General features: G+C 41.2%; 1 protein-coding gene across 1 annotated transcript in view; it reads right to left on the bottom strand.

The window, feature by feature from the left end:
- VAV3 (vav guanine nucleotide exchange factor 3) overlaps positions 1 to 24,049 on the bottom strand; it is a 1,314,294-nt gene that overhangs the window by 197,948 nt on the left and 1,092,297 nt on the right. The window contains exon 21 of the mRNA XM_078668453.1: positions 9,796 to 9,861. Coding sequence (XP_078524579.1) covers positions 9,796 to 9,861 — 66 coding nt within the window. The remainder of the gene's footprint in view (positions 1 to 9,795; positions 9,862 to 24,049) is intronic.

Here is a 24,049-nt window from a genome sequence, read left to right as displayed (position 1 = left end):
CTCCGCTATTCAATATTTTCTCTACTGTTTTAGTTACTGTAGTGTAAAATGTATTTTAAAAAATATTTTTAAAAAAGTATCATTTTAATTTGTTATATATGATTTTTGTTTTTAATGTCTATTATTGGTGTATGTGTATATATATGTATTTATAATTTTTAGTATGCTTTTAACAATTTATAAGTTATTACAATAATTATTTATAACTATTATTAAGTATATATATATATATATATTTTATACATATATATGTTTAATTTATTTTTACATTATATGTATTACTTATAATTTAAACATTTTCTAATAATTTTAACAGTTTTTTTAATTATATGAATTATTTATTTTATTTTATATTATTTTTTAAACATTAGAAAAAAACAATATTTGTAACAATGATATTTTTAACAACAACATTTTCGATATTTTTGTACTTATCATTATGTAGATAGGACTTCAATATTCTGGACATCGATATTTTTGCGTCAATATTTTTGTACCTCGATATCCTGACTGTAGATATTCTGTCAGTGATCCATCTAAAGTGTGTATCCCCCTCACCCTGACTAGAAGCAAGGGTCCCTATTTGGACAAAGGTACCTTCCTCTGCCAACTAGAGACATCCATTTCTAACAGGGCTGAATGCAGACGATTGACTGGGACCTGAATGGATGACCCCGCCCTGGCGAGCACGAATACTAGCAGGACATGTAGAAGGCTGAACGTTCTGGGCTGGAGTACAGCAGGGGTTCAGGGTAAATCAGGGGACCATAAATGAATATGTTCCTTTAAATCCCAAGACATCATTAATCTACAGGAGATGTGGGAACTCTGTCTAGAAGGATATGTGTCCTTTAGTATAAAGGGCATTGCATCCCCAAGTGTCTGAGTTAGAAGGGGCCTAGTTACACTTGTGAAATTAGGTCTGGTCTGCAACCTCAAGATGATTCCCACCAACCTCCCCTATATTCTGTCCTATTGAATTTTGACCATCATCTAACTAGTCTATGCATTAACATCTTTAATACTATTCATGGGAAAGATAATTCAGAAACTTTGGAGGAAGTGGTCAAGTTTTAAAAGCTTTCTTCCTCTCTCCTCCCACTCAAAAGATCGGGCTGATTGTGTCTGGGGACTTTAATTTACGTATGGAACAGGTTCATGTTAAGCATTCCACTCAAGGGAATATCCTAAATAATCTGGCTGCTAATTTTAACTTATTTAACCTACTTTCCACACAACCACTTAAGGGCCGAAGGTTGTCCTACCTTTAAGGGCCCTGGAGCGGGGACCACAATTGATTATATCTTTGATCGAGGGGACTTTTTTCTTCTGAATGGAACCATAACAGTGACCACAATCTCCTGATCTCTAATTTTGCATCAGAGAAAACATCCTGGGGCATAATCAATCTTTATGAAACCCTAGTGACCACCAAAGGTAGAGGGCATAGGATCAAATGTGGAGATATTTTTCCTGGTGAATTCAATGCTAATATGTAGTTGTCATGTTATGAGGAGTTTAGAACCTGCCTTGATGATGAGGCCTTAGATGACCACATTCTTAAAACTCCATCTGCAAGTATATAAATCAGACACTTACTAACCCAGGATCAGCAGGCCAACCTAAACCCTGTAGGTGGTTTGATACAAATTGCACGAGGGCAAATAAGGAGCTCTTTATATCACTCAAAAGTACCAACAAGATAGAGGCAAGGTTAAAAGGTGTACTTCAGCATATAATGCAGCTGTTGCTAATAGGAAGCTGCAGCTTAAGAATGGTTTGTGGAGTGAGATGGTAGTGGCTAAAACATTAAAATAAAGTACCAAGTTTTGGAGGGTCCTGAATCACTCCTTCTTTAAGGGAGAACGACTACCAGACCAGGCAATGTCTGTCCCGCTGAGGCCTTGGTAAACTATTTCGCAGCAGTCTACGATTGTGAGGGATCTGAGTCTTTCCCCTACCCTATCAACAATACTGATATGCTCACTATTTACTGGCCAGAAGTAAAAGAGGCAATTTTATCTTTACCCCAGGGTAAGGCACCCTGTGCCAATGGGGTCCCTGGTGATTTGTTAAAATCACTAGTGGTTCTCTGGGTCTCTGTTTTAACTCTTCACATAAATGAAGACATCCGAGGTCCGCATCCAGAGGCCTGGAAGTATTCAGTAATAGTCCCTATAATCTATAAAGGAGACAGAGCAGTTCCCGCATGTTATAGACCTATTTCTCTGGTCGACAATGAAGTGAAGATTATAGAGAAAGTGATCTGTAGAGACTCACCACCTGAGCTAATGAGAAGGAAATCCTTTCCGACTTGCAAAATGGATTTAGACCTGGGAGAGGTACAGTCGGGCAGAAGTTAAACCTGCATCTCCTGACATCTAAATACACCAGGGCTAGAGGGGGTTGTGTCCACTTGTCCTTTATGGACCTCAGCTCATCTTTTGACTGTGTTAACAGAGATAAGCTCTAGACTGAGCTGGGATCCTCAGAGGTGGATCAGACACTTGTCTCCTTTATGAGAGACCTACACAGTGGCTGTGCTTATACACATCAGCTCAGAGGTCCCCAGAGTTGGTGGAAGAGCAAATCCAGTACTTTTATATACTTATGATGCAATTGTGATTGCTCGTAGAGCTAGCAGCCTCCAATGAATTTTACACACAGTTATCCATTTTATGAACAGTTTGGATTAATCCACTCATTTTAAGAAATCACATTTTAAGATGGTAAGCCCCAAGGATACAAAATGTTGCAATCTTTCAGCAGAGGGTCATGTTTTAACCCGTTGAGTGCTCATGATGAGCTCAGCTCATCATGAGGCACTGTTGAGCTGCACTCATGATGAGCTGAGTTCGTCACGGCCCCTGGAACGTTCACACGCGGGGATAATTTCCCCGCTGTGCTGAACGTTCCAAAATGGGTGTGGCTGTGACGAGCTCAGCTCGTCATGAGTGCAGCTCCACTGTGCCTCATGACGAGCTGAGCTCGTCACAAGCATGGTGGCGCCGCGCGCCCTCCCCTCCCCCCGCACAGTGGGGGGAAAACACCCCGCAGTGAAGGGATTAACTAGAGTGGAAAATATTTCTTATCTGGGACTGTTACTTAACTTGGGTCTCAGCTGGAAACCGCTGCTTACGAAAAACGAAGAGGTTCTACAAATGGCCATCATGTGGCTATATGACTTTGCTAGATGCATTGGGAATAAGCCACCCAATGTTTATTAGATGTATACAAGGCTAAATGCGCTCCAATGCCACCTTTGGTTGGGAAATCTGGGGTATGCTAAAAGTGATCATGGTCAGGTGATTGAAATTTTTGTTTTGAGAAACCTACTGGCCCCTGGCCAGGGACTACCCACCAAATTTATTCACAAAGAACTGGGCATGTCTTTAATTGCAGATTTTATTTGTTTGCTTTTACCGTGGTGTTCTGTAAAGCACAAGGTGGAATTGCATTTTCACCGGCTCAATTTTCAGGACTGTCTGCTTTTAGATAATGTGCCCAAATTCCAAGGCTACAATACGTTAAAACATCTTTTCATGAATTAGGGCGATCAGGTTTCAATGCCAGGGACATTTTGAAAACTGATCTTGCATGGGTCAAGCAAGCTTTCATATGGCTGGCACAGGGTTCCAGTGGCCAGACTTTCAAAGAGATCAGCCATTATTGCAGAGGAGGTCCCACTGTTTCTGGTGAAGTGTTAAAGGTATTGACTTGTCCTATTCTTGTAGTCTTCCTAGCCATTAAATATATTCTTTGGCAAAATTAGCTTTTTCTGTCAACAGGAGTGTCATACCCTTAGAAGCCTTGGGTTTCTGTCAGCGGTCTACTCAATTAGTCCATTTTCAAGCCTCCAAGTGTACCATTCAGGAATCATCCTGCAGTGAACCAAACTAAGGGACCCATTAAATGGCGGGCGGATTGCAACCGCCTGACCGGCGGTGGCAATTCACCCACCAAAACACCCCGCCGGACAGTCTTTTACCCCCCGTCACATTAGCATGGCCGGGGGTACCGCGTCAGACAGAAAGACCCTCTGCTGCTTTTCCGCCGGTAGGCAATCGTCATGATTGCCTACCGGGCGGAAAAGGGCTATAATATGGTGGCATTATGAAGTGGGCGGTGTTATGCCTTTCTATGGCGGAGACTCCGCCATGGAAAGGAATGCGGGAATCGCTTTGGGGCCCATTGGGGGACCCCGGGAGCATGGGGGGCTGAATTTGGGGGGTACCCCTGGTACCCCCTACATTGGCATACACACGGTGGCAGGCACCTTGTGGTGCCTGTCATGTTATGCATGCCAATACGCGCCATGTATTTTCTACACTGTGGCAGGTGCTGCTCACCGCACCGCCTGCCACAATGTTGAATATGCATGTATCCTTTACTTCGACCTCAAATTATTATTTTGTTTCATATTTCTCTATAATCTGGCATGCATTGTTATTTGTTATTAACAATAAGCTTTTCTTTTTTTAAAACATCCTCTGGATCGTGCACTCCTTTCTTAGAATCTCTCTATTACCCTTTTGCCACATCTGTATTTCAACTGATATAATGTTGTCCCTTAATATTGATTTACAACCACTGAATACCTGTAACCACAGGATGAATTTATTTAGTAGAGTATCATCCATTTCATTAATTCCTACAGCCGAAATGGGAACACCCTTGAGATACTTGGTTTTTCTATGCCACCATATGAAGGCTCATTCAATATTTCTGGATGGAGCTTTACTAAATAGCCAGACCAGCATAACATTTCTAGCAAACTGTTCATGATGCAAGCTACTAGAAGTAACATTATCTGAAATAGAATGAATGGCTACACCAGATTTGGGGCATCGTACAAGGCACTGAAACAGGAACACCACCCAAAACAGAGTCCCAATGTGCAGAAAAAGGCTATTTGTTAACCAGGGAGAAATGAACACAAGATTCTGGGTGCAGTTACAAGGTAGAAGAGGCCTACCTAAACACAAAAGGGGATAGCAAGGTACTAAGGGTTTGGGCATAGTGTAGAATCCAAACTACAGAATATTTTAAATTCTTTTAACATTAACGCCATCATGGCTAAATGAAAATAGGTCTACTTAAAAGTTACACCTGGTTCTGGACACAAGTGTCACAAATTAAGAGGTTGAGGAGAACCAATTCTGGCACTTATCCTTCATACTAAAACTGGACACTAATATGAGAAACACGAGAAAGTAGGTATGGAAGCTTACTTTCATTAAGTATTCAAATATATGTGTTCACTTTATTTTTCCTCTAAAGTCTAATAAATGTATAAAAGTCAGTTGGCCTTTATACTCAATAGGAAGCATGAACTAACATAATTAACAACATGAATGAGCACATGGGTAAGACATTTACATTTTGGACATACATTGGAGAAGCTGAAAGAACCAAAGACTAGGCAAAACCATTTACAGGAAGATCTGTTTAAAAATAGGAAGACATCTTCAGAAGCAAGCAACTAGATAGTGTGACTGAGAATTACAAAAGAAAGGAGTGTATTATAACTCAGTGGTCAATTCTCTCACTTTTCAAATGCCCATACTTCTGCATCTCAAACATCTACCTTCAGGGAGGGATCAATTACTTCACCTTAAACCATCTAACCTGTTCTCTATTCTAACTCTCTCTTCTGACTCAATTTGGGGATAGCTCCTCAGCTCTCATCCTGGCTGTTACTGTTGTGGAGCAGAGCTATGGTAAACTGAAATTATTCATCTGTGTTGCAATAATAATCTACATGGGTAGACTATTGTAACACAGATGAATAATTACAAAAGAAAAGACTACATTGGAACTCAGTAATCAATTGATCAGTGTGTCAAGTTCATATGAAAAGAGCTTTCTCTTGTTATGGTGGAGTTTTATTTAGTGATGCTTCAGGTGTTGGTTGCAAGAGGAACCCATATGTTTTCATAGTTCTGTTAAAATTGTTGATACAGGTACCCTATTTTTAGATTAACGACCACACTCTGGGCTCACTCTAACCTCCAACACAAACAATGAGAATCTAAGCAGTATATTTTTGCACTATTCTATCGTTTGTAACACAAGAGTAATGCTGTATTAATGAGTGTTTTCTAAGACCTACTTTTTATCTTTAGATTTCATTAATTGATTGCTGAACAGCTCCAGTTGGATCTCTTCAACCAAGGTAAACCTGAAGCTTTAGAGAGCTCAGAACTATGTATCTTTCCCAGTACAAAGAATGAAACACCCTGATTACAACAGCTCAACTCTGATTACGTTGAACTGGGCCACTATCAAATCAAATCAAATAGTATTTATAGTGTGCATGGTTACTCTGTAGAGTGCCCGGCGCTAAAGGCTAGTCAACCACTGTTCCAATAACTAAATTATAGATTAAAAGGTACAATTAAACAACCAGCTTTTTAAACTATGCTTCAAGAAACCTTCATCCCTAGCAGTACTCGGGTACAGGGAATGGCATTTCAGCCCGAGGCGGCCAGTGCAGGGATGTATGACGTTACAACGCATACTTTTACAACGCCTACCTTTACATCGCAAGTTTTACAACGCATACCATTACAACGCATAATGCTTTTGGGGGCTGGATAGTGAATAGTTTAATTTACTATTCCAACTCCAGTCCCCGTGGATAGTAGGGAAGGTGTTGGATAGTACATTAAACCTATTCCCTATCCTAGAGCGCCCCCCAGCGCTATGCGTTGTAATGGTTTGCGTTGTAAAAGTTGTGTTGTAATGGTAGTTCGTTGTAAAAGTTTCGTTGTAAAGGCTGTATACCCCAGTGCAGAGAAGGACGTACCTCCCCATTTCTTCCTCTTACTTTTTCGTCCTACCGCCAACAGTGCATCTGAGGAGCGCAGAGTTCTGGGCGGATGATAATATGAGAGTCTCTTGGTTGGAAAGCTGGGACCTGAACCACAAAAGGCTCTATTGGCCAGCACTAGTCCCTTAAAAATCACTCTCTCGTGAATTGGCAGCCTGTGCAATTCCTTAAGATGGTCATATATTGAGTTGTTTTTCAGGATGTTAAGCAGAAGCCTGTTTGCGGCACTCTGCACCAATTGGAGTCTCTTAAGTTGGGACAGTAGGAGACCCCAGTAGAAAGCATTTGCATAGTCAAGCAGAGACATTAAAAGGGCATGGACTACCATCTTCTGATAAGGAGGGGGAAGCAGGAACAAAAATGTCCTCAAACATTGTAAAAGCCCATAGCATGTTCCAACCACACTGTCCACTTGTGATTTGAAGGATAATTTGTTGTCAAACTTAACTTCGAGATTCTGAATTACTGTGGCAGGAGTCGGAGCGGATGGAGTTAAGATAGGCCACAATTCACTTCCCCAGGAGGGGGAGGGGAATCAAAAAACAAGACTTCTGTTTTATTAGTGTTGCACTGGAGATGACTCCAGCATATCCACTGAAACACAGTTGACAAACATGCTTCAAACCTGTTCTGGAAGATAGAAATGTTACCATCCCAGGTTAAGAGAATCTGCATGTCGTCAGCGTAAGAGACGACCTACATGCCAAAAGATTCTACCAAGACTGCCAGAGAAGACATGTCAACATCAAGCAATGTTGGACTAAAGGGAGCGCCCTAGTGAACCCCAAACTTTAGAGCTTTTCAGTTGAAGGCAAATGGCGGCATCCAGACAGATTGGCATCTGCTCGACAAAAAGGAGCCCAGCATGGCCCCACCTATCTCGATGTCCCGCAAGCTTTGCTTCAAGATAGGGTGAGAAACCATATCAAACTATTAAACAATCTTCAGACTTCGAAGTCTTTAATTTATTGCACAAACCGTGGGCAAGCTAGTCCTAGATTTCATTTACAGTCTGGTATAACCCTGTGTACTAGCCCTGTCCCTCTGTAGAAACATAACAAAACATCACTACTTAAGGAAGTTTCCACTCCATTCAAGACTCTGGGTACAGATTTTTCTCTCTCTGAACTTGTGCCTGGAAGGACACTTTTATAAATTCTGAGAGCATATTACAAGTTATCTAATACGCCATGTGTGCAGGCAATAACAATGTTCCCTCAGCCCAAAATTTGGGCTCTGCACCACTCCCCTCTATTACCTTAACACTCTAGCTTTAAGGCACGTTGTCTGATGTTTCGGTGAAACAGGCATGAGTGTCATCTAAAATCGAGAAAACAGAATCCAATATCCTTGAGGGACAACCCAAGACATAGCTGAGTAGTGCCAGTGCATAAAATATGTGAATGACAATGAACCACTTACGCAAAGATCACATTTTGAAGAGAGCGGGCAGATATTTAAGAATATATTTTAAGAGTTGTGATCCTAATAATGGTTCATAAGACCCATTGTCTCTAAAATCCCAATATTTTCTGTAGTTTTGAAGCAGGCATGAAATACTGCAGACTATTCTAAAGAGCAGAGAGAGAACATGAAGATACATGAGTCGAGGGCGGGTTTAATTAACAGGTTTGAATGAGGAAAGGAGATATGTTGAAAGAACCCCCACCTCCACCATGTATCCTGGCTATCGCAGTGCTTAATCTGCGCCGTTGGATAAAGGTGGGGCCCACTGGTACTCATTTTTGAAGACCAGCAATTACTTCTCATGGAAACTCAAAAGAAGGAGAGGGGTAGGAAGAGAAAGAGGGAAGAACAGTGACAAAGGGAAAAAGCACAGACGATAAAGAGCCTGTAAGAGTAAAATAGGTGTTGTGTCTTGGTCAGGAATCAAGCGGAGACAGGTAGGTGATGATAACGCTTTATTACTTTTCTTGGTCTCGCTGTGCCCACATTCACATCTGGCCCCGTGCCCTCGTTCCCCAGAATGCCCTTCCCACTCCCTGACCGGAAGTGGTGTCCGGTTGCTGTCCCCTCCCTACATTAGGATGCAGGGTCCTGGTGCCCTCTTTCCCAGGTCACTACAAGAGAGTGGCAGGTACTGTATATAAATGGAAGGCGTCAGGTGGAATCAATTCTACGCAGCATATACTGCAATCCCAACATACATCAGCACCAGCTGCGAGCTTCTAAGAAAAACCTTGGGCACCGTCACTTACTAGTTTACAAATTAAGCGTTGCATCCTATGTGTAGATTACATTTTACACACCACTGAGATCCTATTCTAAAGGACTGATTCATGCAAAGCAGGAATGCCACACAAGGAAACGTATTTCATATTGGTGAACGAGAACTCATTTACACCTTAAATATGTAAATACAAATGGTTTGTGTATCCTTCCCGATAAGAAATCGCTTCAGTGCTCCTTTCAATATTGTGATAACACCTCCTCCTTTGAAGCAGAGTTTAAGAGGACAGATTAGACAGGTTAAAATACACATCGGAAAGCGAGAGACTAAATGGAAATTCACATGTTTTACATACAAGTTAGAATGTAAAATTGGTCTTTAATACGGATTGGTTGAGGAGGGAAACAGTAAAGCCGTGCGGTGCCTTCCTCTGAAGGAAGAAGGCTCGTTACCCGGTGGATTTAGTACAAAGGGCTACATTTTTTCCATCACAATCTCTAGTCAATTTTCTTTGCTAAATTCCCCAAAGTACAATTTGTTTCTTGTGTGTTTCCATGGGACATTCGCTGCTCAGATATTCCAAGGCATAACGATGTTATCTGAAAATCACATTTAGCAGAGCAGGCAGGTGCACAGAAGCATTGCAGAAATATTATAACTCCCTGAAGGCGGAATTATTAAGAAACCTGACGCGAACCAGGCAACCTTCATTTATTTAAGATTCTTAGGGCAACAGTTACAGAGATGAAAACAATGACATATTACTACTTACGCAAGGACAAGGCTTAACTGCATCACAAGGGAAACAGCCAACTTCTCCAGTTCCCAAATTTCGACCCTAGAACAGGCAGAAATGAAAACATTAAATGCAGCCTGAAATAAGAGTGCGAATAAGATCTGTATAAAATATAATGGGATCTGACTGTGGGAGGAAAAGCTAAGCATTGAGGGTGGTACACGATTCCTCTCCAAAATATTTATAGATTGGACAGGACACTTTGAGAGACACCTACAGTGTAATAATTTATATTATAAAATAATCTGGCATCTGCGCCTCTCTCTTTTGCATTTTTACATCACAGAACAGCTTTGTGTAAAATGAAGTAGAGAGAGAAATGTAATATCGGTTGTATCAGATTAAAAGAGCATGCAACGCTTTTCAATCAGGTATTTACTGAGACATATTCATATTTAAAAAATATATATTTTTAGTACTAAAAGTGTTTGAGTCTCGCTGTAGCACTAGGCTATATGCTGAGCACAGAAGAGACATCTGCACAAATGCAACTGTCTTCTGAACTCCTACATAATTAACAAGCATTGGTAAAGCCAATAGGTCTGGCATAATTGTGGCAACCCACGTAAAAACAGGCATTCAGAAATGTTGTCTGCATGCATTGAATTCACAGTTGTTGCTCATCACATTCAAGCCTATTCTACTGGTTTTGGGAAAAAATGAACAACAGGATTGGTTTCTGTATAGAATGTATGGGAAATAAGATAACTGAATGTGGCAAACAGTGTTAATGATTATGGGCCCTATTCAATAAGGTCAATTTACATGAGAATAAATCTACACATGTTTATTTATTCTTACACTTTTAATAAATGTGCCTTTGGCTATTTACCATTTCCAAGTGAAAATGTACTACAAAGTGTAGCCTTACATATATATATACACACTCTGAAACAGTGAGTGGAGCCAATTTAAGGAGTGTAGTAAAGTGACTTCAGCTGAAAAGGATCCAAAACAGATCAACTCAGCCCTGAAATAAGCCCAGTACCACACATAGCCATCCTTTGTTACAGCAATAACCTGTCATAGAAAATAACGGATGCAGGGACTTAAAATTTAAAATAATGGTCAAATGAATGTTAGTAAATTATATGTAATAAAAAAAAATATTATGCTAATATACATTTTAACAACTTTTTAAAATTTAAAAGTAAATGTAACATTAGTTTTAAAAAAGTATATTAGTTCAATGTATTCTATACATAAGGTTTCACAATTTTTAATACATCAATTAATATAACTATATTAATTTATTATTTCATTTATTAACAAAAAGTCACAGTAAAATGTTCATATTTACTTATTGTGTTTTAAAAATTACAAAAATGTATGTATAGCACAATTTAAAATAATGTAACTATTTTTTAAATATGAAAGTTACATATATTTTTACATTTAAAAAGTTAATAAAATGTCTATCATAAAATAATATTTTTTTCATTGATATAACATTAAATTATTGTATATTTTTTAAAACTTCGAAATACATTCATCAATTTGATTATTATTTCCTATGGGGTTCTAGTCTAAATTTCAGTGCACATTACTGTCTATGGCAGGTGCTACAGGAACAGTAGTTGGCTATGTGTTGCACTAGACTTACTATGGGCCAGAGCTTGAGTACATTTACTTTTGCTAATGGTCCCTTTTTGGACATTGTAACTTTAGAAGTATAGTTTGTGATTATCAATAGGCTATCAGGTAGATTCATCAAGCATTTTTGCGAGCGCATTTTTCTAAGTTGTATGTTACACACACACATGTCCTTTGGACATGTGTGTGCGCAACATCAGTCTACATTTACATTTCAGGGGTGCTACAGGGTGTCCTTTGGACACCCCTGGCACCCTTGAAGGCGCATCCTTATTTGCTAATCGCTAATAAGGAAGCTGTAGGACTCGCAAATAAAATTGCGATTTCTACATGAATCCCGTTTTGCGAGTCTTTAATAGCGATTCCTTAATAATCGCTATTAAGGACTTGCAAAACGGGACAATGATGAATCTGGGGGTTAATCTCTTGTGGATGGGTGTCTGTCCCTTTCTAAAATCCCCATTGGCTCTCTCTAATCAACTCCTTACTCCTCCATAAACCCCTCCTATTAAGTAGTAAGTATTCTGCTTTTTTCTACTCTCTCTGTCATTCCCACATTTACAACTAATGTATAGAAAAGATAGGACAGGCGGATGGGGAGATTTTCACTCATAGGTTTGTGAACTGCATTTTGTAGCAAGTAAATAGTACTACTCTACTGTGCTGTATGTACTACAAAATACAGTTTGTTGATCAGACCCTAAATCTACTTTTCAAACATAGAATAATCCTGTATGCTTTTTAATGGAAGCACTTCCTAAAAGGTGGAATGCTACACCAAATAACCAGCAGCATGAAATAAAAGTGTAAGACTCTCTGAATGGAACCCCTCTACCATATGCATATTGTAAACAATTTGTAAGAGTTCCTCATACAGATATCTACAAAGTCAAGTCATAATAATAAATATTAAAAGTCAGTCAGACCAGGCGAGTATGGAGAATATCCAAGATGCTGCCTACATTACATTAGTGAACCACATATATTATTATGATCCATGATGATGATCAAACAATGGTCACTAGGTGTCTGGTAACATATAAGTAATATTTCCTAGATCTGAGTTCATACATCGTTTTCAGCATTTATACAGATAATACATTAACACAAAAACACAGATTAAGCTATGTATTAGAGCATTTTAAGCCCCACAAAGCACACATTCAACCAAAACCACAATGGTGTGCTCTAAAGGGATCATGCAGGTCTTGGTGTAAAGGGATCCTGCCCCTCGGCTTAGCCTGAAACTGTATCTAAACATCTGCATGCTTTACTACTAGTGGAGCGGGGACTCTTAGACCAAGGTCACCAGAATAACCTTTTCCACTCATTTGTACGAAATCATTGCAATGCTATTCTTTTGCTTATTGGTGGTCTTGTCATTTTGGGGTAACCAGATTATTTGAATATTATCTCTCTACTCAGGCTAGCTGACAAAAAGCTTTTCCACCAGAACTGTTGCCAAGTCAAGGTGAGATGTACAAAGATTTCCCTGTGACCATTCATACTGTCATGTGTCTCAGTTAGTCTCAGTGGGATACACTGCCATTTTACATGTATATGTTTTTCCTAGGTTGATTTCTCATTCACTCAATGACTTTTGGCACACATTTGTGTACATGCATTGTGCAGAATTAGTTTCCATGAAACTGCCTTTACTTACAAATTCCACTTCGTAAGAACAATATCACAACACCTTGAACATACTGTACAAGGTCTGAACATATATTGTGCAAATGTGATTGTTTGTTGTTCAGCCACGAGGTGACGCAGCTATCTACAGATCATAAACTATTATTGCCTGTCTAAGGTCTCGGCTCAATGCAAGGATGCCTTTTGTTAAAAATAAACAAGCATTTCCGGGTTTAGGCCGAGGAGCACTAGCTGTCATTGCGAGGTCACTACATGCTGAAACCTCAGCCCAGCTGCTTGCTGATACCTTTGCGAAGAGGGATGTCCAACCTGTGACCAAAACGGGGACCTACATACTTTTCCATCAGGTAATAAAAGGAATATAAATTCCTTGGTCTCAACTGATGCTCTTTGGTTAAACACCATGCAGAGGTCTTTGACTTTATTCAAGACCAGACTCCAGATATTTTGTTCGTCACGGAGGCCTGGCTGACCCAGGACTCCGTGGTGGAACCAGCCCTCACACCTCCACCTGGTTAACACTTGAAGATCTTTAATACAGCCAGCGGCAAAGGTGGTGGCATTAAGCTGATTTATAGAGAACTACACATGTAGAATGACCCTTGGCACTATCCTAGACTGTGAAATCAACCTTTTTACAATTGCCTTGAATAGCAATTTTATGCTATCAGGGGTCCTAATTTACCACCCTCCTGGTCCCGGCCTTTTGGAAAGTGCTCTCTCTGTCCATTAGGAGTGTCCAGAATCACAAGTTTTTCAGGAAAATCCTGAAGATCTGGTTATTTTCTTCTTAGCTGCTTCCTGCACCACTTTGTGATAGGTCACTTTTTGCAGTATGCTCTTTAAGGACACCGCTGGGTTGGCCCCTTGATGGGGCAGCTAAGAGCTGTATAAATATTTTAACATAACATAACTTAATGGGAGTTAAATCATCCTATAGGGGATTCTTGGCAGAGCACAGACTCGCTCTGGACACTTAGGTTAGGGAACGCAAGATGGTAGAACCCTTTATTTTGTTCACTATCCTTACACTGCTAATCACATCTGCTCCTGTCTATGGATCATTGCAGCACATATATTCTATACAAGAATCACATTTCAATAAATATTGAAAACCCTCTTTGTGTATTCTTTGTCTATTTCTCAGTGAGAGAGCACAAGTAACTGAGTGAAAGGGTTCTAGATCAATTACCACAATTCCAAGGGGGATCATGGTTGTCATGTTCTGTGGTTGCCAGAACCATATGCTACCTGTCTAGGTTTAGGGGTGCTTATGGTGGCACTGTGAGCTAGCTGGTCTACAGGACTACATATCCTCAGGGGGTGCATGGAACCAGTCTGAAACGCCCCAAAGTTTTTGTTTCCCAACAAACATGCAGTCTCTACTGAAAAGTGGAAACTACATGACATGGCGGTGCCAACATTGGTGGAATGGGTTCCTATTTAATGGATTGCCTTAGTAGTTTTCTCATACATTCTCAGAGGACCCTATTTACCTCCTAACCAGAGATGTTCATGGTGGTAAAGAGTATCCTCATCAGCTGAGTAGATAACCCCTGGTTACTCGATGTAGGCTGTTCAAAAGCTTGAACTCTTCAAAGGATCCATTCCCATTGTGTTACCCTCTCTGTTATTCATTTATTCAGTCACAGTAATGTCTGGAGATGAAGGAGCTCCAGCACTTAACATTGCTGAGAACCTCAGAAATGCGGTTACTCAGGAATTACTATAACATGGTCTTGCACCTGAGGGTGGGGATGTCATCTTCATGGGGGAGGCTCACGAAGCATATGGGACAGAGGTATTCTATTTCTGGGTTACATTCCCGGCTGTTTAATACAACATGGTTATTTCACATCTACAAACAGGATGAATCACCAGAGAATTATATACCATACAAAGAAATAGAAATACCACTAACGTGCCAAGAACATGTAAAGTGGTTTAATGGTGCCCTACCACACACAACAGAAAATGTTAGACTTGCTCCCCTTAGCAATGAGGGAGTGACATAACCATTCTTAGCCGGATACATACCACATCTTAATGTTGATAATTTATCAGTAGCAAAGGTGCGGACACTATGTAAAGATTTAGTAACAGTATACAGATGTCTTACGCAGTTCTTTATGCGAACATTAACACTTACCCCTGCACGGACTGCCCAAGCTGCACAGCCATATTTGGATACCCCGGACATTAGTACACAAACAATAAATGCAGTCATGAGAAACGTTCATATCAGATGAGAGGATATTCCATTCTGGATTGCACAAAAACGAAGGCAGCTTGAGGAGGTATTTCCCCATACGGGCACACAGGAAAAACACAGAATACTAACCATTTGCTTACCGATCAGGACGGCTCCTCCTGTGGAAGATTGCACAACTTGGGATTCAGTCTTTTCTGCAGCATATACCAGAACACATGGTACCCCTTCATTGGCCGTTTTGCCTGAAGTGCTTAACAGATCCAGAATGAGTACAGTGTAGCACCTGACGTGGACATGGGGATGAAACTGATGGGCAACTTTGCCGCAGTATCCGCCATTATGTTGAGTAACATAAAGGGAGAATCATCAGCATTGGCTTTACGCCAGCGCCTATGGGATTTGGCTACAGCGCAACAGGTGTGTGAATTATCAAAAATTATTGAAGAAACCTATGCTCTACTGGGTAGAGATTATTTGGGAGCCAGACCTGATAAACAACAAATAAGTAATTCTGAAAAGGATAACTCTAAATAAGCACCCAACTCTTTTACGAAAAAGTGGCAAAATGCTACAACCTGCATGACTATGATATGATTAGACCACCTGACATGGATCAGAATACTGATATATGTTCATCTCGTTCCTTTCAGGAGTCATCCTATAAACATTCGGAGAGAGGTGGACGGTCAGAGCGCAGATAGGAGGGTCAGATGAAACTGAAGAAGTACTCACAATGCTTGTCTGAGTACATAATTAGACAGGAAGGTAAACCTAAACTATCCAAGCCTCAATTCAAAAAGAGGAAGGAAGCCGGACTTAAGGTTAGGCATGCCCCGGATAGTAAGAACACTACTTCTGAGCGGGGGATGAGCAGTGACCATGCTGGACAGCGCGACAGAAGTCACAATAGTTTGCCAGAAGCTGATGGATTGTCTTGTGGGAGTAGCGCTGAGTATACCACGGTGGAAACACTTGAAACTAGAGTAAGCGTCCCGCACTGCTTGTACAAAATACAACTCCAATTGGAGGGGGACGTACCTAGAAACATTAATGCTCTCTTTTGGCAGGACTTGACTTAAGGATACAATATTCTATTGGCTGAAAAGGATTGGCCACCTGCTTTTGTAATAGATTGCCTAACGTAGAAACTGTCATTTTGCCAGCTTTTTCCGACATTGTTCCAGAAACAGTGAAACATTCATACACTAAGGAGAGGGCACTGGTGCTAGCACCCGCATTATACCGCAACACTGTGGGGCGGTGGATGTCTTTTCTTACCATGAAATACCACTCAGGAAAACCCTAAAACCTCAAAGACACTATCCAATTAAGCATAAAGCTAGAAAACAGGCAAGGGAAATTCTCAAACAACTTGATAACCAAGTAGAAATTGAAAGATGCACCACATCAATGAATAATCCTTTATTTCCCGTAATGAAACCCAATCATTCATATTTTCTAGTATTAGACTATAGACACAAACACAGCTACTCGTACATTTGCAGTACACAATGCAAACAGTGTTGCACTAATGAACAACATTGTCTGGAGGAAAAAACAAAATGTTATATCTCTAATGGATTTTTCTACCAAGATATAACTCCTGGAAGCAGATATCTAACCGCATTCTCGGCACTAGGCTCTCAGAGGCAATTCCAGGGGTATAAGAATAGCCTCGGGCTGTTCTCAGTCAGAGTAACAGAGCTACTACAAAATTCTGATGGCCAGCATTGTCCTCTGTCTGACAGATGATGACCTCATGGAAAACTTGATAAGAGTAGATCGCATAAGTCTGGGTTTTGCTCACATGGGCTACAAATAAAAAATAAAAAAAAATGCCCATTTCTGAGTCCTTTTTCTGGGATATGAGTTGTCAAGTGAAGGAAAAAGCTGTGTGACACACTTCTTAGAGAACTGTGCGCTACTTCAACCTCCAATTATGTTGGTTACAATCCATATTAGCTTTTTTAATTTTGGCAGAACATCCATTCCAGATTATGAAGAATGGGTTAAGCTATTCTATGTCTTGGTACTTTCAGACAGTTCCAGTACACATTGGACTCAGGTATCCAACATTCCGTGCAAGCTGACATGATAGCTTCAAAACACTTCCACTTGTGCGTACACACAAGAAATGTGGTGATTCGCGCATTGCAGGATCATCAGGATACACCTACATCACGTTCAATGAAGGTAAAACTGTACCGATTGCATATAAACCACCTTTATTTATTTATTTATTGCGTTTTATATAGCGCTGACTAGACCCAGAGGTATCAGAGCACTGTACTTGAGGACAACATTAAATCAGTTACATTTACATTTGTTGCTAGTGCATTAATGACATAGAACAATTAAAACTGATGGAGTAAGGAGGGGGAAAAGAGGGGGGACAATGTAGGGGATTAGGAGAAAATAGGGATGCAGAAGAAAAAAGGGCATGGGGTGAACAGTAGGGGACAGTAGAGGCATAGGGGGAAAAAGGAGCCTCATGATGATCAAGCTCCTTGATGCGGGGAGGGAAGGGAACATAACGGGGAGACGAGGAGAAACAATGTCTGATGTATGACTGGGTAGGTGCAGGCCGAGGGGGGGATCCCAGGGCTCAACTCCTCTTTAGCTACGTATGGTAGCTCCACCAGGTATCAGCCAAAGGTTATGCAGGCTCCGCAGTAAGTTTGAACAGTTGAAGATGCAGCCCAGGGGCAATGTCATTGTTCCGTAGAAAGTAGTGTCGAAGAGAGCTGGAAGTCCATAGGGAGGAGACAGCAGTGAAAAAACAATTGGGCTGCTGGCAGGTTGCGTATGAGGTTGCTGCTGGCAGAAGTAGGGATTAGTTGGTGGTAATTGGTGTGAGCTCAATCCTTCTGATCTATAAAATCTGCTGCTCGAGAAGCATTGAGAAAAGCCACTGTTTATTTAGCAAGCGGCGGCCATTTTAGGGTCAGGCACTGCTTTCCATTTTGTCAGCAAAAAGCTGTGGTTCCAAGCGCCCGGGTAGACCCCAGCATTTTGGGGGCATCAGCCTCAACAGCAAGCTAGCCACGTATAAACATGGTCTCCAAACTTACACCTCAGCTTCAAGCCGTACCTCGTGAGGCCGCACCGCACTGCACCTCCAGCACCTGGAGGGCCTGATCGAGACCAATGCTGAAATGCATTTTGCACCTACTGAAAAAATACTGACAGCAGTACAAACTGCTGTGGTGAGAGTGTGAGCCGTGGCTCAGGGTGTTATTGTTGTTACCCAGTGCCGTTCTTAGAAGCTACCACCAGAGCAAGCATTTCAAATGCTAAAGCATTACATCCACGATGGAAACAATGCACTCACTCACTAACCGCAACAAAGGTAGACAACAAGTTTGACTCTAAACTACAAACACAAGCCTTTTGCAGTGCAAACAAGAATATCCTCTGCCTTCTGTAGAATGCTTTGAATACACCATATGCACTAATTGTCCTGCCCAGCCTGCTGTAAGGACAAAGTGCCAATGTTCAGCAGAGTGCGCAACTATAAAAGGGCGCTTGCAGGATGGAGTATTCCATCCTGAGATAATGTGCACGCCGTCGCTTGGGGACGGCACAGCACAGCTGGCAAAACTAAATGCTCTCCTTCTGGTGCTGGAGAATACGGATCCTGCATTCCCCACACTTATGTGTGATTTGTATTGTTGCGTCCAGTCTTACATTATCGACATTATTGGAGTCAAAGTGGATTCAGAGACTCAAAGGTGGCAAAATTAAGTACAAGATGCTTAGGGAACAGGTGGCAAAGCTGAAAGAATGCTTGCCACAGGCTCATGTAATACACATTGTGTCATCAATGGTGTACACATTGCAGTGAGTGAAAAAGAAACAGTTCCCACTGCTGCAGTCACTGCAATTATTTATTCAAGTATGAGGACAGACAGAGACATCAAGGTGGATGTTGATGCTGTACGCGACAACACCCACCTTCTGAAAGGCTTTCCACTCAAGTACTCCTGCTAGTAAGATGCACAAAACATTCCATATGTTCACATTCCTAGAGTGGGGGATAGACTACTACCAAACACTGATCACTGGATGGGTTTGATACTAGCTGGACACAAGCATCTGGCATCTGCACATGCAGGGGTGACTGCTACAAAATGTATTACTGCAGCAACATTATTGGTGGCCCTGTCTTTACAAACAGTCCAAGGACTTTGTTCTTAAATGCGGCATCTGCCAGCAGATCAAAGGTTTCACCATGGCATGTCCGACACCTCTACTGATTTCAAACAAGCCTCTGGCATGTTTTTATTTGACCATTGTAGCCCTTTGACATCAGATGGGGCTTTGCAAGTATATCCAAATAGCAGTGGTTTCCTGCTCTCGATTCCTATGGGTATGGCAACAGCGGTCAGATGACGCTTGAACTGTTATAATGGACCTGCGAGTCTTCATCAGGACATATGTAGTAGACACACTACATTCCAACTATGGTCCGGCATTTAGCTCAAGTGCTTACAAAGTGGCCATGGGCAGTTTGGGTGCAACCCTGCATTTCTCCCTACCATCCTGTGGGAAATTCGGAAGTGGGAAGCAAAATCCGTGACTTAAAGCAGTTGTGTCCATCACTTACAAGGGGTCCGCGAGGCACTGAACAACCTCCCTAGAAAATTCCTGGGTGGGCAGACTCACTAGGAAATTCTGTTTGGGGTTAAAGATGTGGGCCCCAGACTTCGACAATCCGAGCACAATGGTGGCAGAAACACCTTTTGACATCAATGAGCGATTGGCTGTTTTAAAGGAACTAAAACGCACCGCCACTGGGGAAGTGAATAAAGTACCTGCAAGATCAGCTGGGTCCTGAATGTTGGGGATCTGCTCAGGGAACAAATTGTGGACACAAAAGAATTTGGGCAATCTTACAGAGTCTGCACCTGTCTTGGCTGATGAAGGTACCAGAACTGTACTTCTTCCGCCTCTTGTTAGTCATAAAGACAGAAGATTTTCCTACATTGATATGATCAAACCACACTATATGACTGATTCTCACCAGTAAGCCACATGAGCCCCTGGTTAGCTACCTGCCTCCTCCCTCTATCATGCAGGAAGGTCATATGGAAGCTTTAAAAACTAATGAAGCATCCTCTCTCCAACAAGAGACAACAATCAACTACATTGAAGTATACCTTCTACCTGTTGCTACACTACAACACCTGTACAGTCAACTAGTATCTAAACACATATTTCAATTAAAAAACCTGAACAGAACATAGTCTACATCAATGTACCACAGATCAAGTCCACTCCCAGTTCTACAAAACCTGCTGAGCTGCCAAAAATAGATCAGACTGCCTCTGGCTACTTCATCGACTTTGATGACTTCTCTTCAGATTTATCTGATCCACCACCTCTGCCGCCTCTACCATTCAGGCTGAAAGTGTGTGTTGTCTATCTTTGGCTGAAAAGGACATACTTTGTTTCTCCATGGTTACATCACTGGATGACAATTGCACTACTATTTTTACCATTCCTCTGGATTGGTTTTGTGACAGTCTTCTTCCTGTTTCTGAATGAACACTATCTCCCAGAACACTCTGCAGCACAGCTGGTAAACTTGGTGCTCAAACCACATTTGTCATCACTCCAAGAATGAAGAGACCTTTCCGTGGTGAACATTTCAGCTGTTCCAGACCCTGATGAGATTGTTTGGGATAGGGTATCATATGAAGTGTACACTGACTGAACTTTTACAAATTCCATAACTGTTTAAAATTTCATTGAATGATGTCATCACCCCTAGTAGTGCTCCTGATGATTTGGACACTGAAACAGTTCATAAAATGCTAGAGGACCTAGAGCATTGTACTGTGTTTTCCTCTAATGAATTGTATGAAGGTACATCTAATTATGATGAAATGTTTTGTTTCCATCACTACAACTACCATTTTGCCTCAAGCAAGTACTCAATATACTGTTTTCATGTATACACAATGGGAACATTGCCCACGGGGTAGTTAAAAAACATTTGCACTAAAATGTGCTTATGTTTCTGGTAATGATACATCTGACCCAGCCTCTTACTATTATAGGCTTTCATCGTCACCTGCAAGGAAAAAAAAATATGCTGACCAACACCAAGCTGATATACTTAGCTTCTTTTCTTTCCCAACTGTCTGTACAAGGGTTCGACTTTTGGAGGGACACAATACATGTAAAATCGATTTGGGGGACAAGAGACTGCCAGTTTCAGGGAACAGAGACCTTGTTTAGAGTGCACCTAATATCACAACAGATTATTTTCCTTAAGAAAACGGCAAAAAACGTCATGTGTTGGGCTTCCAAAGAGAAAGTACTTGAACACACCTCACAATCACACATTTGCATGTTTTGGAAACTAGAAACATTAGACACCATGCTATGCAATGATGCAAACAATTAATCAGACCCCCTTCGGAAGGGATGGTTAGTTTGGCTGGTAGACACTAACGGATGTCAGGCACAATTCCTAGATAACACTAAGGGTGTTAAAATAAATTGCCGTGACCTATGTTACATGCAGTCTGAACACACAGGGTTGGTGATAACTTACAGTGTTGGGAAGTTATGCCATGATAAGCTAAAGACCTCAACACTGTCTCAGGTGAAACAACACGTGTCTCTTTTATCTGATGGCCTGGAAATCAGGGTCTTTTTTTAGGTCTTCCACAACCACGGCAAAAACTCTTCTTGTATGTAATATACAATGACATATGGAAAGTCTCTCAGCAGGAAGCTGCGAAAGACTGAGTGAGATTGGCAGGGCCAATTTAGAAACGGCTCATGCAGTGGTTGACAACGGTATGACCACTGTAAACTCTAGAATATAATCTTTGGAAAACAGTGTCATCGGCAATAGACATTGTTCAACAAGACATGTCTGCATTATAACATGGGCAGTCCCAGCTTAGGTCTATTCTACTATTGAGCTGGACACTTCAAACAGTACGTTCTGGCAATGTGCCATTATATCAATGCCACAAGCTGTTATCATCTTACCATCTTATAAAACAGCAAATAATCATGGCACATTAAGATGAAAGGTACACTATATTACACATAAAAAAGCTGGAGACATTACCTTACACCGTTGATGAAACACCATCCATGGATTCTATAATCCAAGAGTACATCATCCTGCTGATTTCAACATTTCATTTTCAGTACCGTCTGCAATGCCACCAAGTGGTAAAATATGAAGCGTTTGGGTTTGGGTTTGTACAAGAGTATTGGGAACTACCTTTTAAATATCGGTGTCAGAATAGGGAAACTGAGGTTTTTCTCATCGGTTCACATTGCGAGAATACTTTTTTTTGGTTTTATTTTTCATTTCGCAGCAATGAAAACATAGCATAACAATACAGCATGTAGGGTCGCGATATCTTGTTAGTAGTTGATACTTGGCACCGATGCAGCTTTTAAGGAAAACAGACACAATGTGAAAACGCTTTAAGTGGATCCTTAGTGTGCCATGACGTTTCACTTCATGACCCTTGTAATGCTTCTTTAGCAAACTTATCTTGCTCCTTGAAAGGTTCCCCAACGGCCATGATACATCCGGCTTTCAGATTGCTCTATTATTGGAGTTACCTGATGCTGAACAGTCGAAGATTCTGTGGGAGGAAACCAGGCGTTGCCTATCTGGTGACGGTTTCCTCTATTGTTACTTGTTGTACACAAGTACTGTTTCCATCTGCCCATACAGTTAGGGAGGCAACGCTTTGACCTTTAATAAATCTTACAAATGTGCATTTTGATAGCCTGAGCACACTGAAAGCCTTACTGTTTCAGAAATTTGCAGCCTTAACACCTGCAAAGAAAACGTTTGATCTTCAAACTGCAAGGTCCTCTTCGAAGATACAGGCGCAACTGCGCACTAACTTCCCACAGCATTTTGGAAAACTGGTGTACCATATTTTTAACATGTCTACTACAACGGGAATAGCACACCTTTTTAAAAGTATAGCCTTTGGGTTGGTTAGTACCTTCCAGACAGTTTCTAGAGTTATTCCATTCTTCATACACTCCGTACTCTGAAGCATTTTTGAAGGTCTTCCGCTGGTCTTGTTCCTGATTGTAGGGGCAACAAATGTAATTTTCTGCTGTGCAATGGATGTCCCCTCCTGTTCTACTGTGCCTTGAAAGCATGGTACACTGCTTTGGCGCACCTTTACGCACGGAATTGAATGAGCATTGGTTCTTATCATTTTGGCCTATTTGTTTCAATGCATGCAGCCCGTATTCCGCTATCTGCTATGCACTTTTGAGTGTGCCTTGGACTTGTGCCTGGGTACGCAATTAGTTGAGCCTTCTGACAAAAATGCACTGATGGAACTCTTAAAGGATCCATTTGTATTGCTATCCACTGTTTATTCCATTGCTCCCGGCCACATTCTACGAGTCTTCCTGGGGTGCTTTTGCTCCTGGTGAGTTGGATCTTGGCTTTGATTCGACGGAACCTCCACTGGCTGTGGCCACTCCCTCATCGGCTGCTGTGTGGGTTGGATGGGAACACGTCTGTTCTCTAAACCTGCTCAAAGGGGTGCTTCTGGGATCACTGTCTGTAGCTGCTGGGAACAGAAATGTTTAATCTACCATTCGGAACACAAACGTTTGGCTATTCCATTTGGTGGGAACTTTTAATTTGACATGTTATGAACATCTTAAATTGTTTTTACATTTGGTTTTTATCAACTTTTACAATTTTTAATGGCTTTCTGTGTGCTGCTTTGGCTTTCAAATTGCATGACTGCCTTTTGTAGC

Source organism: Lissotriton helveticus, chromosome 1_2 (genome assembly GCF_964261635.1).
Source record: "Lissotriton helveticus chromosome 1_2, aLisHel1.1, whole genome shotgun sequence".
NCBI classification, from domain to species: Eukaryota; Metazoa; Chordata; class Amphibia; order Caudata; family Salamandridae; genus Lissotriton; species Lissotriton helveticus.
The sequence above is the reverse complement of the archived record's forward strand: the minus strand, read 5'-3'. Positions and strand labels throughout refer to the sequence as shown.